The sequence below is a fragment of the Nestor notabilis genome, unplaced genomic scaffold (assembly GCF_000696875.1).
Source record: "Nestor notabilis isolate BGI_N333 unplaced genomic scaffold, ASM69687v1 scaffold13282, whole genome shotgun sequence".
NCBI lineage: Eukaryota > Metazoa > Chordata > Aves > Psittaciformes > Psittacidae > Nestor > Nestor notabilis.
In genome coordinates this window covers 59709-82444 of record NW_009918789.1, presented here as the reverse complement: position 1 = coordinate 82444, position 22736 = coordinate 59709, and the positions used below count along the sequence as shown (strand labels likewise).

Here is a 22736-nt window from a genome sequence, read left to right as displayed (position 1 = left end):
TGTGGGGGGGGGGGGGGATCCATTTCCATTTTTATACCTTTCCAAAGGCAAATTTCCATCACTGTCATTTTGGAACTTCTGACTGTAGGAAGTGGTGAACACTGGTTTTGCTTATGATTCATAGGCAATTGTTCTGCACCACAACAGACATATCTGATTTTGAGGTACCCAGTACAGTCTTATTTCAGGCCTAGGAGACAGATGCAAACAAGGTAGACCACTGATTTGGTTATTGCTTTCTTATCACTGCAATGAAAATTCATTGTATGTGAGAGAACAAATGTGTAATTGTTCTCAGATAGTCTGTGGCATTTGCCATCCCGCTGTCTGTGTGAGTCAATGTCCTGACAACAGAGGGGATTTGTTTCTTGATAAAGACTATTACATTTACTTAATAGCTGGAAGTTACTACTTGCGTACAAACCGCCATTTGAAATGGCCTCGAGGAGGAGGAGCTGAGTAAGATTGCTGCAGAAACCACATCTGTGACTCATCCATTTCTATGGAGCAGAGTTACCTTTCGTTCTCTATCAGGTTGTATCAGTGCTGTTTAAGTGGCTATGTATACAGCAGAGTTAAGATTTTTCAGAAGGGATTAGTGATTTTGGATGCCTTGCTTTGTGACTAACTTGAGACACCTTGAGGCGGTCTGTAAAGAGGATCAGCACCTGTTCTCTGGAAACTTTCAGTTCCAGTTATTTGACCCTTTTAAAAATCTTGGCTGTCCCACCACTGCTGGCCAGTAATTCCACCATGATGACAGCTGTTGGCTATTTGTGATATGAACTAGCAAGTGAGTATATGGAGTGTAATGAGACCCAGAAGAAATCTGGGACATAACAGCAAGTCTTCATTTACTGTTTGCTCACTTTGCTAATCTCTTCTTTATGGCTTATTGGCTAATTATTGACCTCCCCAAAAGAGCAGGAAGAAAACTCTGCATATTTTGTTCTCTGATTTCTTGCCTTGGGCATCTCACCAGAAATATGTTTATAAGAAAAAAACATTGTAGTTGTGGTATGACAGGAAGAAACATTGCCTGAGGTCCTCTATCATGGTACCTAAAATATTTTTATTTGGTCTAACGCCAGCTGATTATCAAATAGTTGTCAGTCATGAATGGCTTGGAAATAGGGATATATGAAGCAAGATAATATCTTAATGTGTCTTCAGTGTGATTTGAAAATCCCTAAGGCCTGCTGCAATCTGTTTGCTCAGTTCCTGGAACCAAAATTGGTTAATCTCACATTTGCAGAGATGCCAATGCTCTAAGAACAGAGCTGACTTGCCGTTAGCCCATCATTTGTCTTAGCACAACATTTTATATTTACTCTGATAATTTGTCTCCAGAGCTGTGTAATAGCAGATACCTTTGAACATGTACACTGGCAGTGTTACTTGTCTCGGCAATCATTAACCTATGACACCCTGATGTCCTTGTTCCCTTCTTTTCTGCAAAGGTATTAACTTTCCTACATTTCTCTTTTTTTTTTTTTTTTTTTTTTTTTCCTCTCCTAGTATTTAAACCAGGGGAGGGAAAAAAATGTAAATAAATAAATAAATAAAGTGATACTAGTACGTGGATCATATTTAATAAAAATGACCTTCAAGTTAAGTGTCTTTTTCATAAGAATGTAATAGCAGGCAGCATCCAATTTGTCCTTTGAAAATAAAATGAGTGAAGGTAAAAAGAAAATAAGCATTCAGATCTCTGAAGTTAGAGCCAAAAAGGTAGAGCAGCCTCAAGATGAACCCCAAAAATAACACTGAAGATTATGCTCTGGTATCAACTGTAGGCATTAGGTTTGGATGGTAATATTTGCATCATAGTGTCATTTTTGCATTTGCTACACTGGTCTTCTCAAGCACTAAAAATGGACTGAAATATTTATTTAAAAAACAATTCTCAGTGGGCTGTTAGCTTTAAGATGAAAGTATTTCTACTAGTGAAATGTGTAGAAGAGTTAGATTGTGTTACATCTTTCTGGCCCTTAAAAAGCCTCATTTTAATATAATGGAGATACTTGAGAGTTCTTGTTAATGACGAGCTTCACCATTTTGGTTAATTTCTTGGTTGAAGAAAAGTTGAATCCATTCAGTAAGCTCTTATCTATTACACTTTTACATTTGGAATGTGTACAATTGTACTTTGTTGTTAGAATTTGCCAATACAGACATAAAATTTATCCCTATTGAAGGGGCACTTCTTCTGAATCTACAACACTCAAGACATTTCCTTCAGGAGATTTCTTGGTCTTATGTTAGGATAGTTTGTTAAACTTCAGTATAAGATTGAAAGGCATAAAATGCCAAGGACACCAGCAGAAAGTATTGATCCAGGTTATGGAAGTCTTCAGACTATTCACTGAGTTCCTGCTTCATGCCATTGAGTATTTCACATTTATATTTTTAAACACTTGCAGACTTCACAACCCCCTACTGAGAATGCTGTCAATGAAGTGCCCAGCAGTGCTTCGAGATTCAGATTAGATATGTTAAAGAACAAAGCAAAAAGATCTCTGACAGAATCATTTGAAAGCATTTTGTCACGTGTAAGTATTATCATGTTTATTGCCTCTGAACATAATTTCATTGTTTTATTTAATTGAATGATAGAAAAGTCATATTTGTTATCCTTCCAGGTTGGATGCCAAACAAGTATTAAAGGAACAAAAATTTGGCAGTCATTTCTCATCAGCAGTTAAATTGAACAAAGACCTAGTACAGTTTATTGGCTCATAGACATGCAACTAATAGTGACAAAACAAGGCTTTCAAAGCTTGTTTCAGCCATTGTATCTAACCTGCTTCCATGAAACAAATGAAAGCAAAAGTGTGTTCTCCCTGTTATTATTATGCACATAGAGAAGATTTTTAGTTGAATATCTCCCCTCATTACTTCCAAGCCAGCATTTCTAGAGTTCACCTCTGAAAAATCCTCCTGTGAGTGTGTTCAGTTATGAAACATGTTAGTGGTGTTACACAAACTATAGTAGCTACTGTTCTAATTTTTGCCAATTTGTCCTGACTGGCATAAGCCGTCTTCACATAAGCACAGATGTGCTTGCATATATTGGTTGCATTTTTGTTGTCATGGCTGTTCTGATAGAAATTCTTTATTTTGATTAGATCTGAGGCATTTTGCCTGATCTTCAGGGAGAGAATAGTCACTATTGTGAATAACAACATTTTGTATTTTACCTAGAATAATAGCTCAAAGAGAACATAAACCTTAACTTCAGAACATAAAAAAATCATACCTTTTAAGATGAGGGAGATAGAAACTCCATAGTTGTGTTAGCATATAAGAACCCATCAGTATGTTTCTTGATATTTCTCTTGGTTACATAAAAACATTATAGCAAGATATTGTTGAACAGAGTATGCAAAAATATTTATGCTTTCTGATTTGTAGGCATTGAAATGATAATACCATAAATTATGTTTTGCTGTGTATCCAATTTGTATTTTTTTCGTTATATATATTTTTTTAAATTTAATTTGATTCTGTCTGTGAAAATTAAAAATCCTGATTATGCTACACAAATCTTTCTTTGGTATGCCCTATACATCATAGTCCTAACAGCTGGTGTGCTTTATCTCTGCAGGGCAGTAAAGCCAGAGGTCTGCCAGACAGTGCTGGTGCTGTGGATTTGGACAGCTCCATGTCCAGTTCCTTAAGCAGCACAAGTAAAGTAAGTAAAGCCTGAGGTGAATGTGCATACTTGAAAACTTCAGATAATATATCCTGAGTATTTCCTGAAACTTCAGATAATATTTCTTGAAACTAGTCAGATGTGGAATGTGGTTACCAACTGCTCATATAACTGTTCTGTTCTAATATCTTGCATTTCGTTTCAATTATTTTTTGGGACTAAACGAGCTAACTGTGTATGTGTGTGAAAAGAAATAAACCCCAGAACAGTCAAACAATATGATAAAAACAGTATCACAGAGTAAGGAGGGAAGCTATATCCTTTTCTTACCTAAGAGTCCTGCTGCCGCTTGCTGATCCATAGGCTCTGTCTTTATTCCTGTGCCAAGTCCCCCTGAGGGGTGACAGGGCTGCATTCATTGCAGGCAGCCTCTTGGATCAATGACTGCCTTTCCTTCCCCCCACATTCTCCTTTCCTCTCTGACATCCAGCTTGAAGCAGTGTTTAAGGTTTCTTAGAATTTGTAAGTTGTTTATACAAATAATTTTTCATGTATGGAACTTGTTAGAATGTGTATGAGTCCTCTGAGGGACAAGTTGAGCAAAACAATTTCCTAGTTTACTCTAGTAACAGGCATTCAGGCTAAGAAATAGCAGTGACATGTCAATACAATGATGACATGTAGGATGATGTTATCTGTAGAGGTTCACTGGAGATTTCCGTACTGTTTGGCAAGATGGGACTCTTAATAAATATGTATTTCTGTTCTCCAGAAGTTTCAAGTTGCTTTCAGGCTTTTCATTCTGTTTCCCATGCTGTAAAAAGCGAGCAGTGCAATTGGGTCTCCATTTGAATTAGAAAAGCCTGGTGCTGTATATAAACATAAATTTTTTATGTATCTTATTGTGTGAGTCTATATGTGTCAAAATATTATATAACGTCATCTGAATCTTGCAACAATGTGCAGTAAAACAAATGCAATAATTATCATGCTGCTGATCCTAATCTGGTTGGTTTCAGCCCTGAAAGTATATAGTGTGAATGCAGCATTGTGTTAATGAGAAACATGAAACTCAAAACAAGAGGTCGAGTAACTTCCCCCTTTGAATGGTTAGAAAGCTTTTAGTCTGAATAAAACAATATAAACAAGCATCATAGAAGAAGCAAGTCTTCTTCCATGGAGGCATCCTAGTACTCTGCAGGTTTGGATACAGCTATTGATTTTTTTCTAGTGCCTAGTCACCTATGGACTCATGACTTAAGGTAATCAAGAATCTGTTCTTTCTGCTTATGTTTTGAAAGAATGGCCAGCTCTGCAAGAAACACATGAGGTGGGGAATGAAGAAAAATGCATGGGTTTGGACTGAAACAGGCATCTAGTCATGGGAATATTATATTCTTAGATGGGTGCAATCATGTAGTACTCTGAAATGTCACCCTTTTCATTACTGTCACTGTTACCCAAAACTGACTCTTCTGTACTGTTCTGACCCCATTTCTTCTGAGTTGTATTCAACATACCATAAAATACAATTACTCTCAAAATTACTTTTCCTCTGTAAAATGGAGACTGTAATTTGCTGACCTAAATAATTAATAACAAAGACATAAAACATGAAAGATTCTTTCTTTAGGCTATCATGATAAAACTGTGCAAGCTTAAAGCAGATCTCTGGGATGTGAATAATGAGACGTGAGATTATGAGACTGCAACCTCAAAGACTGATAGCTCTTGATAAGATTGATAACCTTATTTCTTGCACTGCTAGGAAGCACCATTGTGTGAAAAGGAGAAAGACAGACTTCCTGCGCTTCCTACAGAAAACGCTGTCAAGACCAGTGGATCAGTGGGTGATCTCTCCAGCGATGCAGATGATTCTCCAGTTGAGCAGTCTGTTACGTTACCTCAGCAAAGCTTTCGGAGGCGAGCAAACACACTGAGTCATTTGCCAACAGAAAGCCAGGAATCTCTGGTACCTGTTGAAACATCACCGTCTGTTCCCCAGAGGAAACTTATGAGGTATCACTCAGTGAGCACAGAGACTCCTCACAAAAGAAAGTAAGACTTACTAAAAGCAGGCTATGATTTTGTTTGTTGAGGTCATATTTTGGGATGATAATTGCATACCAGGTATGTCCTCTTAATGGATAAGAAATGTATCACAGCAGTGTCACTCACTACAGCTTCGTAGGTATTCTGTTTAAAAACACTTCTAGCCCTGTGACAGGAGAGAAAATATGAGATGTTGTAGTTCCACAGTGTAAGTGTAAGTTCAACACAGGATTGCCTCTACAGGGTTTTATTATACTTTTTCAGTCAGTATTCCTTAATGTTGTTTGTTTTGATCTGCAAGCAGTATAAAGAAATGTTACTTCTTATTGTGTATAGAGAAAATTTCAGTAGCATTTGTGATCCTGAAAACCTTACTAGTTGGTGTATTCATGTGTGACTTCAAAATAACACAGAAACTGACAATAAATTGCCTAATTCTCGATAGAGGTGGGGCTCCTGTCTAGCTTTTCAATAAGCCTGTGCAGATTTTACTCATAAAAACAAGCTACTGCTTGCCTTCATGCTAATATTCTTCAAGCTGTCCTCCTTGAAAAGCCTGCTTCCACATCTCTATAGCCTCTTCTTAACTTTATGGCAGTTTTCTTCCCCCCGCCTAGCTGGCTTTTCCTAATTACTATGGAAACATTCTGTCTGTAGGCTTCTGTTTTGCTGCCAAACTGCTCATTTACACAAGTTATTAGGAAATCTGTATGTGTTCCAGCTCATTTTTTCCCTGCAGGAGGCAGGACAGTAAAAGAACATGCCTGCAATAGGTGATGACAGTGGAAAAAATGAGAATTATAGTCTTTGAAATGAAACATGACCTGGGTTGCCTTTTTGTCCCTTCTTTGAACCTTTTAATTCTAAAATACTAGAATGTTTTTGTAGTGCAGTTTAAGACTTGTGGTGTTTGTTGAGAGTTGCCCTGTTATTTGTAGCTTCTTGTTCAATCTGTTCTTATTGTACTGTAGGAATGCAGCTAGAAATTAAGTAAATTTTGAATTTCCTTGGTTATTTTTATGTGGGTTTGATCATGTAATTTTTAGTAACACCTGAGTGTGCCTACTTCCTCACATAACTCAAAGCAAAAAGAAATCACTGCTTCCCTTTTGTAGCAAATGTATAGAACCAGGGGAAATGGAAAACTTAGAAGAAACGTATACTTAAAGTTCTCAAAAATCACTGGAATTACAGACTTTTAACAAGTCTTGCACATTTTATAAGTGTTTTTGAACAGCTTACCTTAATTCTTAAATTGCTTCCAAAGTGTAAGTAAATTCAGGTCTTTACATAGTATTTTAACTTCTTATCCATTAGAACTCTTGATCATATGCCTGGCTTTATCATAGAAACCAAGGGGAAGTGTGTATGAGGGAGAAGAAACGGGTGTGTCAGTGACAGTTTTTTGGGAGTTTAAATACAGTCATATGCTTAAATGCCTTGCTGAAGCCTGTACATATGTATTTGGGACTTTGCTGATCGGGTTAAAATGTTCGGCCTCTTACAGTTACTGCATTAACTATGAAAAACATAGGAACTGGCTCATTTGTCTATGCCACGTCTTTTTCAAAGAGTAGAGAAGTGATTTCCTTTCCCCCCCCCCCCCCCTTGCCCTTTACCCCTTTTCCTCTCTTACTTTGTTTTGTTCTTTGTGCTACTTCAACTTCATCACTCTGGTTGGAATCTCACTATATGGTTTGAACGCATCTGTTGGTGAATCTGAAAGTTCTTCTGGTCAACTTGCGCGTTCTCCTACTCTAGCTCGTCTTAACCCTTCGGCCTCTTCGCCCAACTTCTTTAAATATCTAAGGCATAATTCAAGCGGAGAACAAAGTGGGCATTTTGCACAAAAGAGGTGAGCTAGCTAGCATAGTCTGGGGTAGTGTTTGTTTTACCGTGTCATAAACATGAAGCTCTAGCATAAATAATTTAATATTGATCGAAGGTCATAGATTTTTATGGGAGAGGGGATTCTTAACTGCTCCAATACTTAATGTAGAGCTGCTACCTAACAAATTTTTTTTGTTTAATATATGAAATTCTTCCAGACACATGGACACATGACTTGCTTTGGAACAACTGGCTCTAAAGGAACTTGTTGTTATGCAGCAGACAGCAGCACTACTCAAATTGTGCAAAGAATGAGTTGCCAAGAACCTGTGATCTAGCTCACTCTGTCCCTCCTGAATCATTTGGTTCTGTTCTGCTTTGTTTGTGGTAACACACAAACATATTGCTACTCTTTTGTGCCTGACATTAAGGGCAAATTGGCTAAGTTAACTAGATGGGGCAAGAAGTAGGATTGTGGAGAGCCAATTAAAAAAAAAATACAAACAATCTACAACTGACCAAAACCCACAAACAGAAAAATACTCCCCCCAAAACCCAAGAATAAACAATCAAAAAAGCTCAACTCACCACCAGCGGATGTATTTGTTTTGTTTACTTAGAGCCATATCAAATGATGCTTTTCTGTGCCTCCTTTCTTAGAAATTGTTTACGTATAGAGAACATTGAGGAAAGGATATTAACCCATCATTTCCCCGAAAACCTGAAACAAGTAGCTCCCTAAAAATCTGAATCATGAAACTCCGTAACCCCTTGAGCTAAAACTGCTTATCTTAGTTCAAAAGGCTGATGAGACTGAACGTCCTTGGAAGTGCTGTTAAGAATCATTGACCATTGGTAGGCAATTCTTACTGCTGTTGCTGTTTATTGTTTTGTTTTGTTCTCTCAGGTAAAGGTTTTCTGTTTCCCAAAAGTGTTGATTCTTCTGACCCTGAGAAAATACGTAACTGAGAACCTTGTTTCACCTGTTCAGTTGTATTCGTGAACTAGCATCTCTTTAATTTAGCTTCACCTCAAAGTATGGTGTAGGAAATGAGTTTACTCTTCATTTTAGTAAGACTTACTTGAATCCTGAAGGTTGAACTCTCAAAAGTAGATTTTTCCAAGTAGATTTGGTAATGATTCTGCATGCAGAATAGCAACTTCTTACCTTTCTCCGTCATTTAAGGGTATACCATATCACACCTCTAAGCAACAGGACTGAAAATAGAAATTGATAGGGGTATCTAATGGGTTAATGAGTTTAAATCAATAAAGTCAAACTACCCAAGTTGATTGTATTCTGTAAATGAAATTACCATGTAATGGTGATTAGTTTACAATATGATTTTAAGCAAAACCTGTCTTCATGCTCAGTACCAGCTGCTAAAGAACAGCTTGACTTCATACTAATGCTTATCTTAGGGTAGCCCCCATCCTCCTCACATCTTCAGGAGACAGTGCTAAATGCCATCCAGATATATAATTTATGGTTTATCAGAAGCAGTTCTTTCTTAAGCTTACTTTTTCAGGGGTAAATTCTTCTACTCACGTATTTGTGTGTAGTCTTCTGAGAAATGGTCTTGTAGTATCATTAGCCAAATAATTTTATATCTTTTAATTCTGTGTAAAACCTGTTCATTATCCTATTGGCATTCTTCTGAGCATGTTGGGGGCTTGTTATTTTAAAAGAAAGAGCAAAATTATGTTGTCCAGAAGACTGCTGATGAAATTTGATTAGTGCTCCTGTCTGTTGCATAAATACAGCCACAGCCCTAAATGATCAGTCAGAAGGCTCAGCTTTTTACTTAAAAGTTCCAAGCTTGTCTGTTAATGCTTCACAAAATGTTTTTTGCCAAAGTCTTAGTTTTCATTTGCCACTACAATGATAATCAGTGTCAGCTTTTCCTAACCTTTTCCCACCAACTTAGTCATTGAAACTGGTATTTAAGTAAATGTGCATTGATAAAGTTGGCATCAGTTCTTACTAAAGAAATTTACTTGAAACATAAACTAAAAATCTTGGGATATAGCAAAGAATAACAACTTTACTGGAAGTACATTTATTTTTATTGGAACATTTTAGTTTGCCCAAACAAATATGTATTTCAAAGTAGCGCTTTGTTAGCAGCTTCAGTTTTGACTTTGGTTTCCTTGACATTCAGACCTTCAGTATGTATTATTTTTATTCTGTGGATTTTTACTTCTTTGTTCTAAACTATACTTTTCCCAACTGCACTCTCAGCATCTCCTACCGTACTGCCTTAAGGAAAAAGCTTCATTCTTCCTCTTCTGTGCCAAATTTCTTAAAATTTCTGGCTCCTGTAGATGAAAATAACACCTGTGACTTTAGGAGCACAAGGTAGGGTTCTCTCTTAAAGCCTGCAGGTAAAACTGTATTTTCAAAGGTTTCTTTCATCTATTTCAAATGCTTCTTGCACTTGCAAAATCTGATTAGTGCAACAGTTCACTTCCATGTATTCTGCATGTGGTTGCTGTCAAAAGGATGAAGCTATACCAGATTCCTTTCCTGTTATGATTGCAGAACTTAGCCATTTTGATGTTACAATGATCATGCAACTTCCACCTATGCACTTCTGTGATTATTCCTGCGAATGAACTGTATTAGCAGTTTTCAGTTAAGAGAATATACATGGTTCATCCTACGTAGTGTCAGTATCCCAAAATTGGAAGGAGAGAATGACTCTAAAATGCTCCTTCCAGTTTCTACCAGAGCTATTTGAAGTTCATTTATCCCTTACAGCTTCAACAAAGAGTCATCCAAGCCTTTAGCCAATGGCGTATTCCAAAGCGTATTCCATTTATGCTTCCATAAAGCAATAAATATTTTAAAGATGTAATGGCCAAAAGTTATTAGTGGGATTTGTAATAGGAAAACAGTATTGCTGTTCACTATTTCATTTAATATTCTGAATAAAAAGTTTTGTATGTAGTTTATGGATTACATCAGAGAAGTAACATCCAAGGTTCATGAACACTATTCCCAAGTTTGTTGCCTATTTCAAATGGTGGCTTCTGAACACAAAGGTTAAAATTTTGCTCTTAGTCTCTGTTCTGGACGAATATATTACATATTCAGTTCACAGAAGGTTGCAAGTTTAGTTGGTGTTGATTATGAATAATTACTAGATTTTCTTGGTGGCATTAAAATAGAATGGTAAAAATACATTGTGGTGTATGTGTCTTCAATGCATTGTGTTTCATACACTGCTGCAAAGAAAGCTGAGAATTGATTAAAATTGGAGAAAGCAGATTGCACAGAGCTGTCAGCCCCTTTTGGTGAACCTGTGTGATGTTTGCAGCCTCGTATAAGCCTGCTGCCACAAAGCAAGCTTCACTTTCCTAACACTAAGAGCTGGACCCAGCATGTGCATAGCACACCGCACTCTTTAGTTGATAGTCACTGTTGTTATATTCACTGAAGACTGTGTCACCGTTGCTAGCAGATTCAGGCAAGCTACTCACAAGCCATTCTGTGTTCGCAATTTTAGTGACTACGAATCCAAACACAGCCAGCAGGCCATTGGTGAGGACAGCCCTGTAAGGACTCGACGGCATTCATGGAGGCAACAGATATTCCTGCGAGTGGCAACCCCTCAGAAAGCATGTGATTCTCCCAGCCGATATGATGGTAAAGTCTGTGTTTATTTGCTTCCATGAATGTTGTTAGTGGATGTAGTGTGGATTATTTTGTCTACTGAGCGGACAAATCTGCCTGGTGCTCTGTTTGCACTGTCTTTGCACTTTCCCACCTACTCTTTGGTGGAGCCAAGCTCATCAGCTGTTGAGGTTTTTAGTTTTCAGCTTTATGTGTAACATAGTTCCAAAGTTGTGTCAAACTAACTGGCTAGAGAAGCAATTATTTTTGTTTATACTTTTTTAATGAGTTCAGGGGAAAAAAGCGTCACTAAGTATTTATCTGAAGAAATGGTGAGGCTGCTATTTCATCTTTCCATGCTGGAATATAGAACTATGGACTAGAAAAATCCAGGCCTAGCAGAAGGAATTTAATTTCTTTTATGACCTCAGTCGAGTTCTGTAGTGTGTACTTCATACCAGACTGAATTTGACTACATGTATGCTGCTCCACTCTGTGACTTTTTCCACTTGAGCCATAGTTATCCACTGTTCTCATATTTATTTCCTAAAATTCTGTAAAGCTAATGAACCACACTAGAAAAAAGTCACCGCACATGAGCATGCAGGTGCATCATTTTATGCTTCTCACTTTGTATAAGCCAGATACTACAGCACATGCTGATGCCAAGAATGCCTCAGAGAAGCTTGTGTCTGTAGATAATGGTCTCTGGGTCTCTAAAGATTGAATTTCACAGCTTGAGCTCTGCAAGTTCTACCTCCTTCTTGCATCTTAAAGAGAGACTTTGATTAACTGGACACAGCACATAACACAACTGTTGTTGATGTAGTGCTTGCAGTGTAATTTGACTGATGTTGGGGTAAGCTGTGTATGGGCATAGATGCCTCTTAAATTTAGTGTATTTCAGAATGAAGTGATCTCAAGAGCATGTTGTGTACATATACACGTGAAATGCTCCCCTATGCCGCAAGGCATGTGAAGGATCAACCTCAGCTGTTCTGTGAAGCTACTGATTTTGCAGATTTGATGCATCTTTTTGTGACTGGAAATAGTCTTACTTGGTTTTGAAAGCCACAAAACTTTCCCATATTAAATAGGAAAAAAGCCACAAAACTTTCCCATATTAAATAGGAAAAAAACCCCTAAATTGCCTATCAAAGCATTTCCTCTGAGACATAATAGCGGCAAGATACAATCTTAACAACCTACAGCTGGATAAGCAGAAGAGTTGGAGAAACAAGCATGGCCAAAATGAAAACAGGACGTACTATTAATAGAAAGAGCAATTTAAAATATCTGGCCTTTTTCTTTACTGTTGTTTTCTTTTTCTGTGTTTGTTCAATGTACATATTCGATTTATGAACCCAGAGAGAAAACTCAGAGTTATGTTACGTTACTTTGTTTTATTTTACTTTAGTACTGGGGTTTTCCATTTGGGTTTTCATGCATCCCCTGGAACATTTCTGGCAGTAATGAATCCATGATCCAGCCTTTGTAGCCTTTGAGAGAGCTGCTATACAGATGATCTTACTTTGGACTCTCCACCACAGTTAACTTAGTAACCTCTGTGGTTCCAAAGTAAATATAACTGTCATTCATTGTGTTGTTCCTCTCTTCAAGGAGAAGCAGCACATGCAATAGAGTTTATTGATTTGGTAAGTTACCTGTACTTTTAGCCTTTCTCGCTCTTTTTAGCTTGATTTCCTTTGGAAACAGAAGTTATGCAAACAGCTGGTGTATCACCAGAAGATTGATTTCAGCCTAATTGGACAGAGGGCAAAGAAGGTTTTCAAGATGACATGTTATGTCATATTCTGCAAAAGTAAGCATAAAGACAGGGAAACAAGGGAATATTATGAGTTTCCCTTTATAGACTGACTCCGCTGACCAATTTCTCTATTCAAATGCAGTAGCCCATACACCAATCCAGGGTACTCTGCAGGAGAGCAGTGAGAAAAAAGGGTAGGAATTTTTAAAAGTAAGCCAGGTAAGAGACATGGGTCTCTGTGACTCAGAGATGATAAAAGTTTTTCAGGCTTAGCATAGGCCTAAACTATGTACTGCTTTGACCACATATGGGCAGGCACTGACAAGAAAATGATACAGCTCTGTGGCAGTTAACTGGTTTGTAATCAGTAAATATGCATGTGTAAGATGTCACAAGAAATAGAGATAAGTTTTAACTTCATACACACAGGAAAATCTAGATCCCCATATTTGTGATTTCATTGGTATTGGCAAGTGGTGAGCTGGATCTCAGAACACATCATTTTCATTGCCGCTCTGTGTGGTTAACACAGCAGGATATGAAGGTGTGTTTACTAAACGTCTGGGTTTTTTTTAAAGAAAACCCAGACAAATGGTACATAGCTTTGGCTGAAATTTTGAGCTTAATCTTATGAGGTTCTGAATTTGGGACGTATCTGGTGTCCTGAGTTCTCACATGAAGCTGACAGCACTTTGAGTCCCATTCTCTTGCACTTCTGGATGCTGTACTTCTTTAGGATCCAGATAGTTTGAGCTAAATCTTCATTTCCTGTAGCTCAGCTGGAGAGAAATGATTGCTGGCAGTGCTTTGGTGGTTGCATTGTGTATTCCAGGCCATTTGTTTTGCAGACACCATTATTTAAAAGGAGGGGTTTATTGTACGTGTCCAGGAGAGTAGTATAATGAAAAGCAGTTCTAAATCGATAGGATATTAAAAAAATATATTGCAAATAGATACACTAGAAAGCCATTTTTGTCTTGCCAGTTGAGATTCCTGCCTCGCCTCTGAAGACTGGAGTCAAACCAGCTGCACTTAGGCAAGATGAGCACTCTAAGACAACAGAAAGCTTTGGGTATAGGGTACCATTACTTTTGGCTGTTATGGGAGTGATATGCTAAGTGCAGATCCTCCTCCAGCCACCTCCTGTTTGTGGATGCTGCCAGGTGATCTCTGGTGAACCTGAAGATGAGGCTGATCTCCAGTTTGGAGATCTAGAAAGGATTTTCTGCATAGGTGGAATGTTCTGTAGAGATTTTTATTGCTTTCCAGCTGGTAGCTGGATGTTTGCAGGGTTGAATGATGCTAGTTCTACTGTAGCAAGCTACAGTTCAAATGTCCAACCTAACCTGCTGTTTGCCGCTTCCCATGGAATGGCTGTGCTGCTGCGGGTGGTGTGGAGCACTGGGGGGCAGCATTTCTCTCACCGCCACACCACCACCTTGAGACATACTCAGTGTCTTGTCCTCTGATATTTTTCTTTTTTATTTATTTGTGGGGGTGGAATGAGTGTTGTATCCTGAAAAGTGGAGAGATGGAAAAAGAGAACAGGTCACTTACAAAATGGATCACACTTTGGTGTGTTACAATTCTATATTTCTTTTGAAAGTTTTTTTGTTGACCTCTTTTTCTGAAGCTTTTTTTACCTATTTTCTGTATATGAGTGCACAAAACTCACTCTGGCTCTCCCACTCACTGTCTTAAACATTCTAAATAATAAAAATGTTTCTTCAGTTCTTTGATTTTTACCTTTATACCTACCCACCCTACTTGCAGCTGGATCTTCATACCTCTGTAGAGTCTGTCTAACAAGATCCGCATTTTGTGGCAATGCAGATGATTTAGAACATCCTAGTTCTCCGTCTTTGCTGGTAAAAAGAGAAAGGAACGACTTGGTGATCATTTTAAACCAGCTGAAGTATGAGCTTACTCAAAAAAGGTGATTAGTTTTCAGCTAGATCAGTTTTCTAGTCCCACTCCTGGTATTACACAAGCACTAGAGCAGGCACAGGGAGGCAGACAGGGACATGTGCATGGAAGCTGAGGGTGGGGTGCTCTTACCCTGCTCAGAAGCAGGACACATCAGTGTAGAGTGATCATGAAACTTCTCCTTGAGCTGCAGTGCAGCAGGATATTTGCATACTTTTATTCAGCATCTACAAATCTCTGTGCAGCTGGCTATTTTCACTACAATTTTCACATATTGACTGTTCAGAATTTGTCATAGTGGGAGATCTGTTTTGCAGATTGTCAGAAACTCCCAGCAGGGTAAGGTCAAGTACTAGATTTAAAGAGGGTGTCAACAGGTTCCAGAAGTAAGTGGTGGGAAAGTGATGGTGTTTGTCATGAGCTTTCTTGCTGCAGGATGTTGTTGGCAGTGGACAGCAAGATTTTTAAAACAGCAGTGTCAGTTTTAGAATGGATGATTTATTTCAAAGGTGGGCAGTGGGGTGGAGCTGCATGTCAGGCAGTGAAAAATTGCAATTCAGAGGAATGAGATGCTTAGTATTGGTCAGCTGCACTCAGAAAATAAATTCAGTTGGGGGGAAAAAAAAAAAAGAACTTTAGCTAGAACTACTACATAGTATTTTACAACTTGAGTTGCAGAAAAGAATTCTTTTAGAAAGTACAAGTATCTCTGACCAGGAAAAAGAACTTGATTTGTTTGTTGAAATGAATTGGGCTTCACTGTCTGGCAGACAGAGGTTCCAAACTGTTAAATTCTAAATGCTGCAGAGAAGTTTGGATTTGAAGGACTGTTATTCTTAAAACCCGTTGTCATTAGCACTTACCTAACTTTGTGATGAGGGTTATATCTCTTCCATTATTTAGACAAAAGTATTTTTTAAATAATTTTGGATTAGCACTGCAAATACTGTGAACTGTTGCTGTAGCATTCTTTACTTAGAATGTTTATGTGGTGTAAGTTATGTGTAATATGTCTTCCAACACTGTTTTAGTGGTTCTTTTTTAGTAACAAAATTATTAATTAACTAATGACTAGTTCTGAAAATACTGTAGTAAAGCCAGTTGCTTTCTTTAGTGTGGTGCCTGGTAGTAATATACTGTGATACTTTCTTCATAATCGTTGTACTTTGTGTGTTATCTTTGTACGTGAGGGTTTTGCGTTACGCATTTGTTGATCCTTTTGGACTGTAGGTATAGTATGCATTCTAGGATTCAAGCATTGCCACATGAAGTCAAAGAGCTGAGTATAAATGAATAGATCTGTACAAATTCCATCTCAGTCCTTTGGCCTTGTCTTTTCTTGGGTAGCATAAATGGTGGGAGCATCAAAGCAGTGCATTTGAGGTATATGTGGATGCACTAATACATTTGTGCAACATCTCCATCTGTTTGATGAGCAGTTTCATCTGCAGGTCATTACCTTGTGGAAGTTCTCACAAGCACAGGAAAGCTGGTGGCTTTTCCAGTGAAGTACACTGTTTCTTGAGGAATACTTAGTTTGGACCCAGAGACATGTAGAAGTGTGTTGTGCAGAAGAGTAATACTGAAGGCTAACTCAAGTATAAACTTCAAATGAAAAATAACCTGTGTGTTGTAAAATAAAGTAATAGTTACTTGCCCAGTCCTGAATCTTAAAGAGTAGAAGTGTGGTTCTGTGGCTATGAGGTAGAATTTTATATGGAAGCTGCAGGGAAAGGAGCAACGTATTTGAAAGGAGTACAAGTCAAATGTGGAACGGGAGTCAACAAAAGTTGATGAGGGTGGCAGATGAACAGTGAAGCAGTCTTTCCATGTATGCTGAAGTGTTCAGATCATGCTGAAGTGCACTTAGTAATCTCATGAAAGTTTTGAAGGCTGCACATTGCTTGGATTTTAACACATGGCAATTTGATTCAGTGGAATGTGAACTCCTAGTTATGTCCAGTTGAATGGCTCTACTGTTTATCTTTGCTTTCTCTGCTACCCTCCAGATCATTTGTGCATAATAATGAAATACTCAGTTTCTTGTTACAGTATTTCTACTCTTGTCTGGATCTGGAACCTGTATGGCATGTCTGTCGATCACTTTGTTGTACACACATGGAACGTGGATTTGTGTCTGGATTTTTACTTTGCTTTGAGGGATTACCTGCACATTCCACCTTCTCCCCTCCTTTACCAGCCAAACAGCTGATGCAACTCTGCAAACTTAAGACAGGCCACCTGAGCAGTTAAACAGGTTCATTTTGGTTTCTATACATCCTGCCACATGCCAGCATGGAGACGGGAGGGAAGGAGGGTTGTAAATGTGTTGCACTTTATCAAAGTAGACTTTAGACTTTCTGTTAAATGTCCACAAGTGATAAGAAGGAGGGAAGAAAAGATAGAAACCGAGCTGCTATTTGGAAGGCAAGATCAAGTCTAGGACTCTTCTACAGAGGAATTAGAGGTAGGGTTGGTAATCATAATTGTTCAGCCTATAGAATTTTGTATTCTTTCTGCTTTCTTTTATAGCCTTAAGCATTGTGAGTTAAATTTCTTTTAGTGAATACTACTCTTATCGGGTTAGTCAGTAATGGACAAGAAATTTTCAGCCTAAGTGGAAGCAGGACCATGGTCTTGAGTAATTAATGCTTTGCAGTGGTTCGGGTGTTGCCACAGTCAGTGGAGGACGATAAGTGAGTAATATCTCTGATAAATTAGAAGGTGATGTTTTGTTAAGTTGATATGTGAAGAGCAATCCACAAAATTTGCACTGGGAAAGTAGAATGTGTACCTTAAAACCAGGAAGATTCTAGGAATGCAATGTGTTTAATTCATTTCCATGCATCAAACAGATGCATGCCTGTTGGGTTTTTTTTGTTTTGGTTTGGTTTGGCTTTTTTTGCTAGTAGGTAACCCTAAACTGTCTCTGTAGATAGTTTAATATTAATTTTCTAACACGTGTGTATATATACATACATAAAACCAGAATACATTTCTGACTCTAAAAGCGATGCATAAACCACTGAGGCAATGTTTAGGCTGAGAAGAGATTTGTTTCCACCAAGATGTATGTGCATTCTATATTGGATGCTGTGAGAATGTAACAAGAAGTGAATAGACTTATAGATAGTGTACGAAAGATAAAGTGATCCAAATAGGAACCTTCTTTACTTTTTGCATTGATGTTTGGTGACCATTTTCATTAATTCCTCTTTCTTATGGCAATGTTATTTTATGCATATAGTGCAGCCTTAGAGGAAACAACCAATTTCCTTTGATGATGGTCTTTTTATTTTTTTAAATTCATTATTTTATTCAAGCAAATGAAGCTGGTTCTAAGAGCATTTTCCTTATAATGTTATTTAATATTCGCTAAGGAAAATTGGGATGAATGCAACTATATGTAGTCATTCTACATAAAACTTTATAGAACATTGTCAGCAGTATAGTATGTGCATCAAAAACCATAAATCAAAGTAATTTTCCTTTCATTGTCAGCACAAGTTGAAAATTATAAAGTGTGTTCCTTCTTTACTTGATGACATTTACCTAAACCTCTTTTATAATTGTAGATCTTAGCTCACATTTACCTGTAAAGAAAAATGAAAATAAATTTAATGCTTCCCAGTTTCTTACAAGGGGTATAATACAACTTCTTCATTGTATGAATATTTCTCATAACCAGCTGTATTTTTGAACACATTTGTCAGTGTTTCCTACGCTTTGCAGAAAATGGTGGTTGCCATTAAAGTGTCAAATATTTGTCCTTGGCCTAATTCTCATTCCTGTCAAGTTTGCTGTTCTCTGAAATGTTGTAAATACCCAAAGTGTGGGTATCTGCACTTGTATCCAGAGTCCAAGTTTGTAAAGGTTTAATTTGTTTTGCTAGCTGAAAATGTTGCATTTATTTTTATATGTATATTTTAGCTCTTGAATTTAACTGTGGTAATAAGCAAATAAATGTTGTATAAAGAAACAGGTGGTATTTGGACCCACCCTATTTATCTCTGACTCCTTGAGAGGAAAAGATTGACAGTGGCAAAACAGAAAAGCAGAAGCCAACAGCTGTGAACGTTTACATTCTTACTTAGTCATCTGAGCTCAGTTGTGTGAGCGCCCTTGAAGAAACAAGAAAAGAATAGCTGCATATGAACTATGTGAGGTAATATATGGTGTAGCATTCTGAGCAGAATTTGAAGGGGTGAAAACCTTCCTATTTTGTTAGTTTGTAGAAATGAGATAATGTGTGTGTTTAATTTAAAATCTGTATCACTGTGCTAGGCAGTGGACCACTGAGCTACCATCAGAATAGTTGTTTCGGGAATGCCTCTTCTCCAGGAGCTATTTGAAATTGCATGCACAGTTGTACTTGTGCATGGCTGGAGAGTCTGAGGAATGGTTTTTGTTGCATTGATTTTAAAGCATATTCTTGCATGGATAACTGGTCAGCTTGTCCTTGGGAAGACATTTCACAGCCATTCTGTTGGGCTGAAGGAGAAGTGCTGTTGTGGTGGCTTTCCATTGGGATGTGGTAGGAAGAGATGGGTGGGTTTGACCATTCATTTTGAAGGTGGTCAATTGAGTAATTTTTCTTCTAGATAGAGGTTACATCAAAGATTACTGAGCCTTCAGAGGAGCTTTGTAAACCAGTAAAATTAAGTGGTACTACAACAGGCATTAAGAACACAAAGTACAAGAACTTAGGCTTCGTGTTGAGAACTGGATTAAAAACATTATTGTTTGTTCTTTTCCTAAAAAAAAAAAATAAAATAAAAAAAACCCAAAAAACCTCAATTTGCTTGACATTTACTTAATATTTACTTTCTTTTGTAGTGTTTTAAGTCTTAGAATTACCCTACATGCTTGATAAAAAGATACATTTTGTGGTAGACCAGCTGAAGCCAAAAGAAAAAGTGCAGAAGGTTATGATATGGTTAAAAATTAGAAGTGAGAGCAAACATGTCTTAGGTGCCTGTCTCCCTTTCTGCATGTTTGCTTTAAGAACTGTTAATCATCCCAGTGTATGGCCTTAGGTGGTGGTGTGTTTGTGCAGCTAAGGGTGTGTGTTTTCTTTGTTAAACAGTTCAGAAATGATTCTTTAAATAATGTGGGTGCTATATTTGATTTGATCTGCTATTTGAATCATGCCAGATTTCAGCTGTGGGTTTTATTTTTGCAATTTCTCAAACTTGCCTTTTCCATTTAGTTCTGTCCTGGTAAAGCTGTAATTAGCAAGCCATGGTCTCGGTGCATGGTACGACGTTTTTGTCAGGTTCTAGAAGAAAAGTGTTCCAGGCTTTGGCCAATATGATTCTTATCCGGAAGCTTCTTCTAAACCTGCCTGAAACTATCATTTGGTAAACCTTGCTTAGTCTTGCTACCTCTCATATACGTATGTGTGTATATGTGTATATAAGCAGATACATACGTATACATGTGTATATATATTCAGTCTTTCAGAATGACTAATCATGAAATCTAAGTAGTTCACAACAGTTTTTCTCCTTTAAAGATTACTCTGAACTGGGAGAACTTCCACCCAGATCCCCATTGGAACCAGTGTGTGAAGATGGCCCTTTCGGGCCAGTGAAAGAAGAAAGGAAACGGACACCCCGTGAGCTTCGTGAGTTGTGGAAGAAAGCTATTATTCAGCAGATACTGCTGCTTAGAATGGAGAAAGAAAACCAGAAGTTACAAGGTTGGTGCATCCTAATGCAATAGAGATTAACCTTTTGGTTTGCTCTGTGGCCTTGGCAGTGAATTGGACTATGCCTTAATGAAACGTTTTAGGAACGTACAGGTAAATCAGTTTAGCAGCATCTCCCTCAGCTCTCATTAGTGTAGGTGACAATTTACACTCTTTTTTTTCATCACTTCACCTTATTATTTGTTTACTTGATCTTAATTGGTACTCTTAGTTTACCACAGCTGAGGTTTTTTAGGCTGGTGTCAAGAAGCTCTGACAAGGAATTCAGCTCAATGTCATGAATTCTGCATTTGCATCCATAGGTCATCATCTGAGTGTTGGTCATTGGAGTGTTCTGTTTAGCTGGTCTTGAAGATCTCAAGGAGCTGGATGTGGACTTGAAGCTATGGGTGCCTGCTGTAGTATACACACTGTGCAAGCAAGTTTTTCATGGAATAGTAATGATTTAGATCAGTAGTAAGGATGATGAGAAGGAGCTTGAGAAACTGTAACTTGCAGATTTCTTAACGCAGATGTGTTGTGGCAATTTTTACACATAAAATGTAGCTGATCAAGACTACATGTTTTATTGTGGCAGCTGCATACAGAATCACAAGCGATTGCCCTGGAGAGCTGCTGCTTTGAGGATGTGAATGATGGGGACAGAAATGTTTATCTGGCTGATTTTAGGTGTTCAGGAAGGGAGTAAGCACCTGGATCCTCAAGGGGGTGAGGTACCTGGCCAGAAAATGGCAATTCTTCTTTGCCTTTGTGAAAACTTGAGGAAGGATTGTCTTCCAGGAAGAACAACTATGTAGACAAAGGACCAAGCCATGTGAAAATATCAGTATACCAAACATGAAATCCTTCTTTCAACTTGGGCTACAACTCCCAGCTGGAAGGAGAGAATACCTCTCTCAAACATTGGATGTGGCCTCCCAGAACGCTTAGCCCGTAGTGTAGCTCTTCTATTTCAACCCCGATATCTGAACGCCTGATATCTGAATTTCCTGAGAACCCCGCAGGTGACAGGCATTTTCCCAGCAAATGCTGGAACTGCTAATCCAGTAAAATAAAGTATGGCAATGGATACCAAATACACAGTGCCCTTGGCTAGGTGGCCATCTGGAGATAGAGGTTCTGAGAGCAATGATTTATACAATTACTTCATCTTAGAGCTGTGAAGAAATTTTTCCTAATAACCAATCCAATCTTGTTTTAGCTAGTGGGAGTAGAGAACAAGCTAACTGTTTGCAACTCTCAGAATTTGATATTATAAAAACCACTTAATTGCAGATACAGATCTCAGAACAAGATGAGCTTAGTGTGTTGGCTGGTTTAGTGTCATCACGGACCATGTAAATTTCATGTGTGATTTTTAACTGCTTAGTTAATTTATATCAACAAGTTGAATAAACAAACAATGGAGAGTTAAACTAGCAAAAGGTACCATCCTTTTAACCTGGATTGTCTCAAGACTGTAGTGCATAGGAGTGTGATTTTGGGGAGTTCATACCGTGGAATCATCAAAAGTATCAGTAGGTTTATGATGTATAGCAGGATGGCCTCAAAATGAGAGTATCTTGTTACCATGACAGTTATGTATCATCACAGTGAAGTACCGTGAGTATCTAATGGCAAATTAATTAGAATTCACAGTCACTTCATAATACACTATTTCAGAAGCATGATTCCAAATCATGTTACTTGCAATTTGCTCAATGTGTGTTACTGAGAAGTATTTTTTAATTCTTAATACTTAATACTATGATACTTAATGATTAATACTATAGAACCTTTTCAGTCCTTTATTTCTTTTGAACCTGTGCTCTGCTCATTCTTGCAAATAGACAACTGCTGACCATATTCCAGGACTGGAATTAGGTGTGTTGAGTCTTCAGCCACATTACAGCCCAGTTAAAAATCTGAAATACCCATTTGGTAAAATTATCCATAGACTTCCACAGCCTGTGACACTCCTTAGTTTTTTTTCCCTATAGCATTTTCTATCAGCATTTCGTGCCTTTTAGGAATATGTGTCTTTCCATCTTATCTGCACTGCTGCTTTTTTTCTTCCATCTGAACTGAAAGACCTCTTCTGCTTTTTCAAGGCTTGTGATCTGCACAAATTCATCCACTGTCCCAAAAGGTGCTTTATTATATGGTTTACATGAATGCCGCTAATAAACACCTTTTTTTC

General features: G+C 37.9%; 1 protein-coding gene across 1 annotated transcript in view; it reads left to right on the top strand.

Moving 5' to 3' along the window:
* TBC1D1 (TBC1 (tre-2/USP6, BUB2, cdc16) domain family, member 1) overlaps positions 1-22736 on the top strand; it is a 53390-nt gene that overhangs the window by 10872 nt on the left and 19782 nt on the right. Inside the window, exons 8-14 of the mRNA XM_010009904.1 lie at positions 2424-2552; positions 3608-3694; positions 5424-5713; positions 7434-7562; positions 9780-9896; positions 11047-11186; positions 20363-20548. Coding sequence (XP_010008206.1) covers positions 2424-2552; positions 3608-3694; positions 5424-5713; positions 7434-7562; positions 9780-9896; positions 11047-11186; positions 20363-20548 — 1078 coding nt within the window. The remainder of the gene's footprint in view (positions 1-2423; positions 2553-3607; positions 3695-5423; positions 5714-7433; positions 7563-9779; positions 9897-11046; positions 11187-20362; positions 20549-22736) is intronic.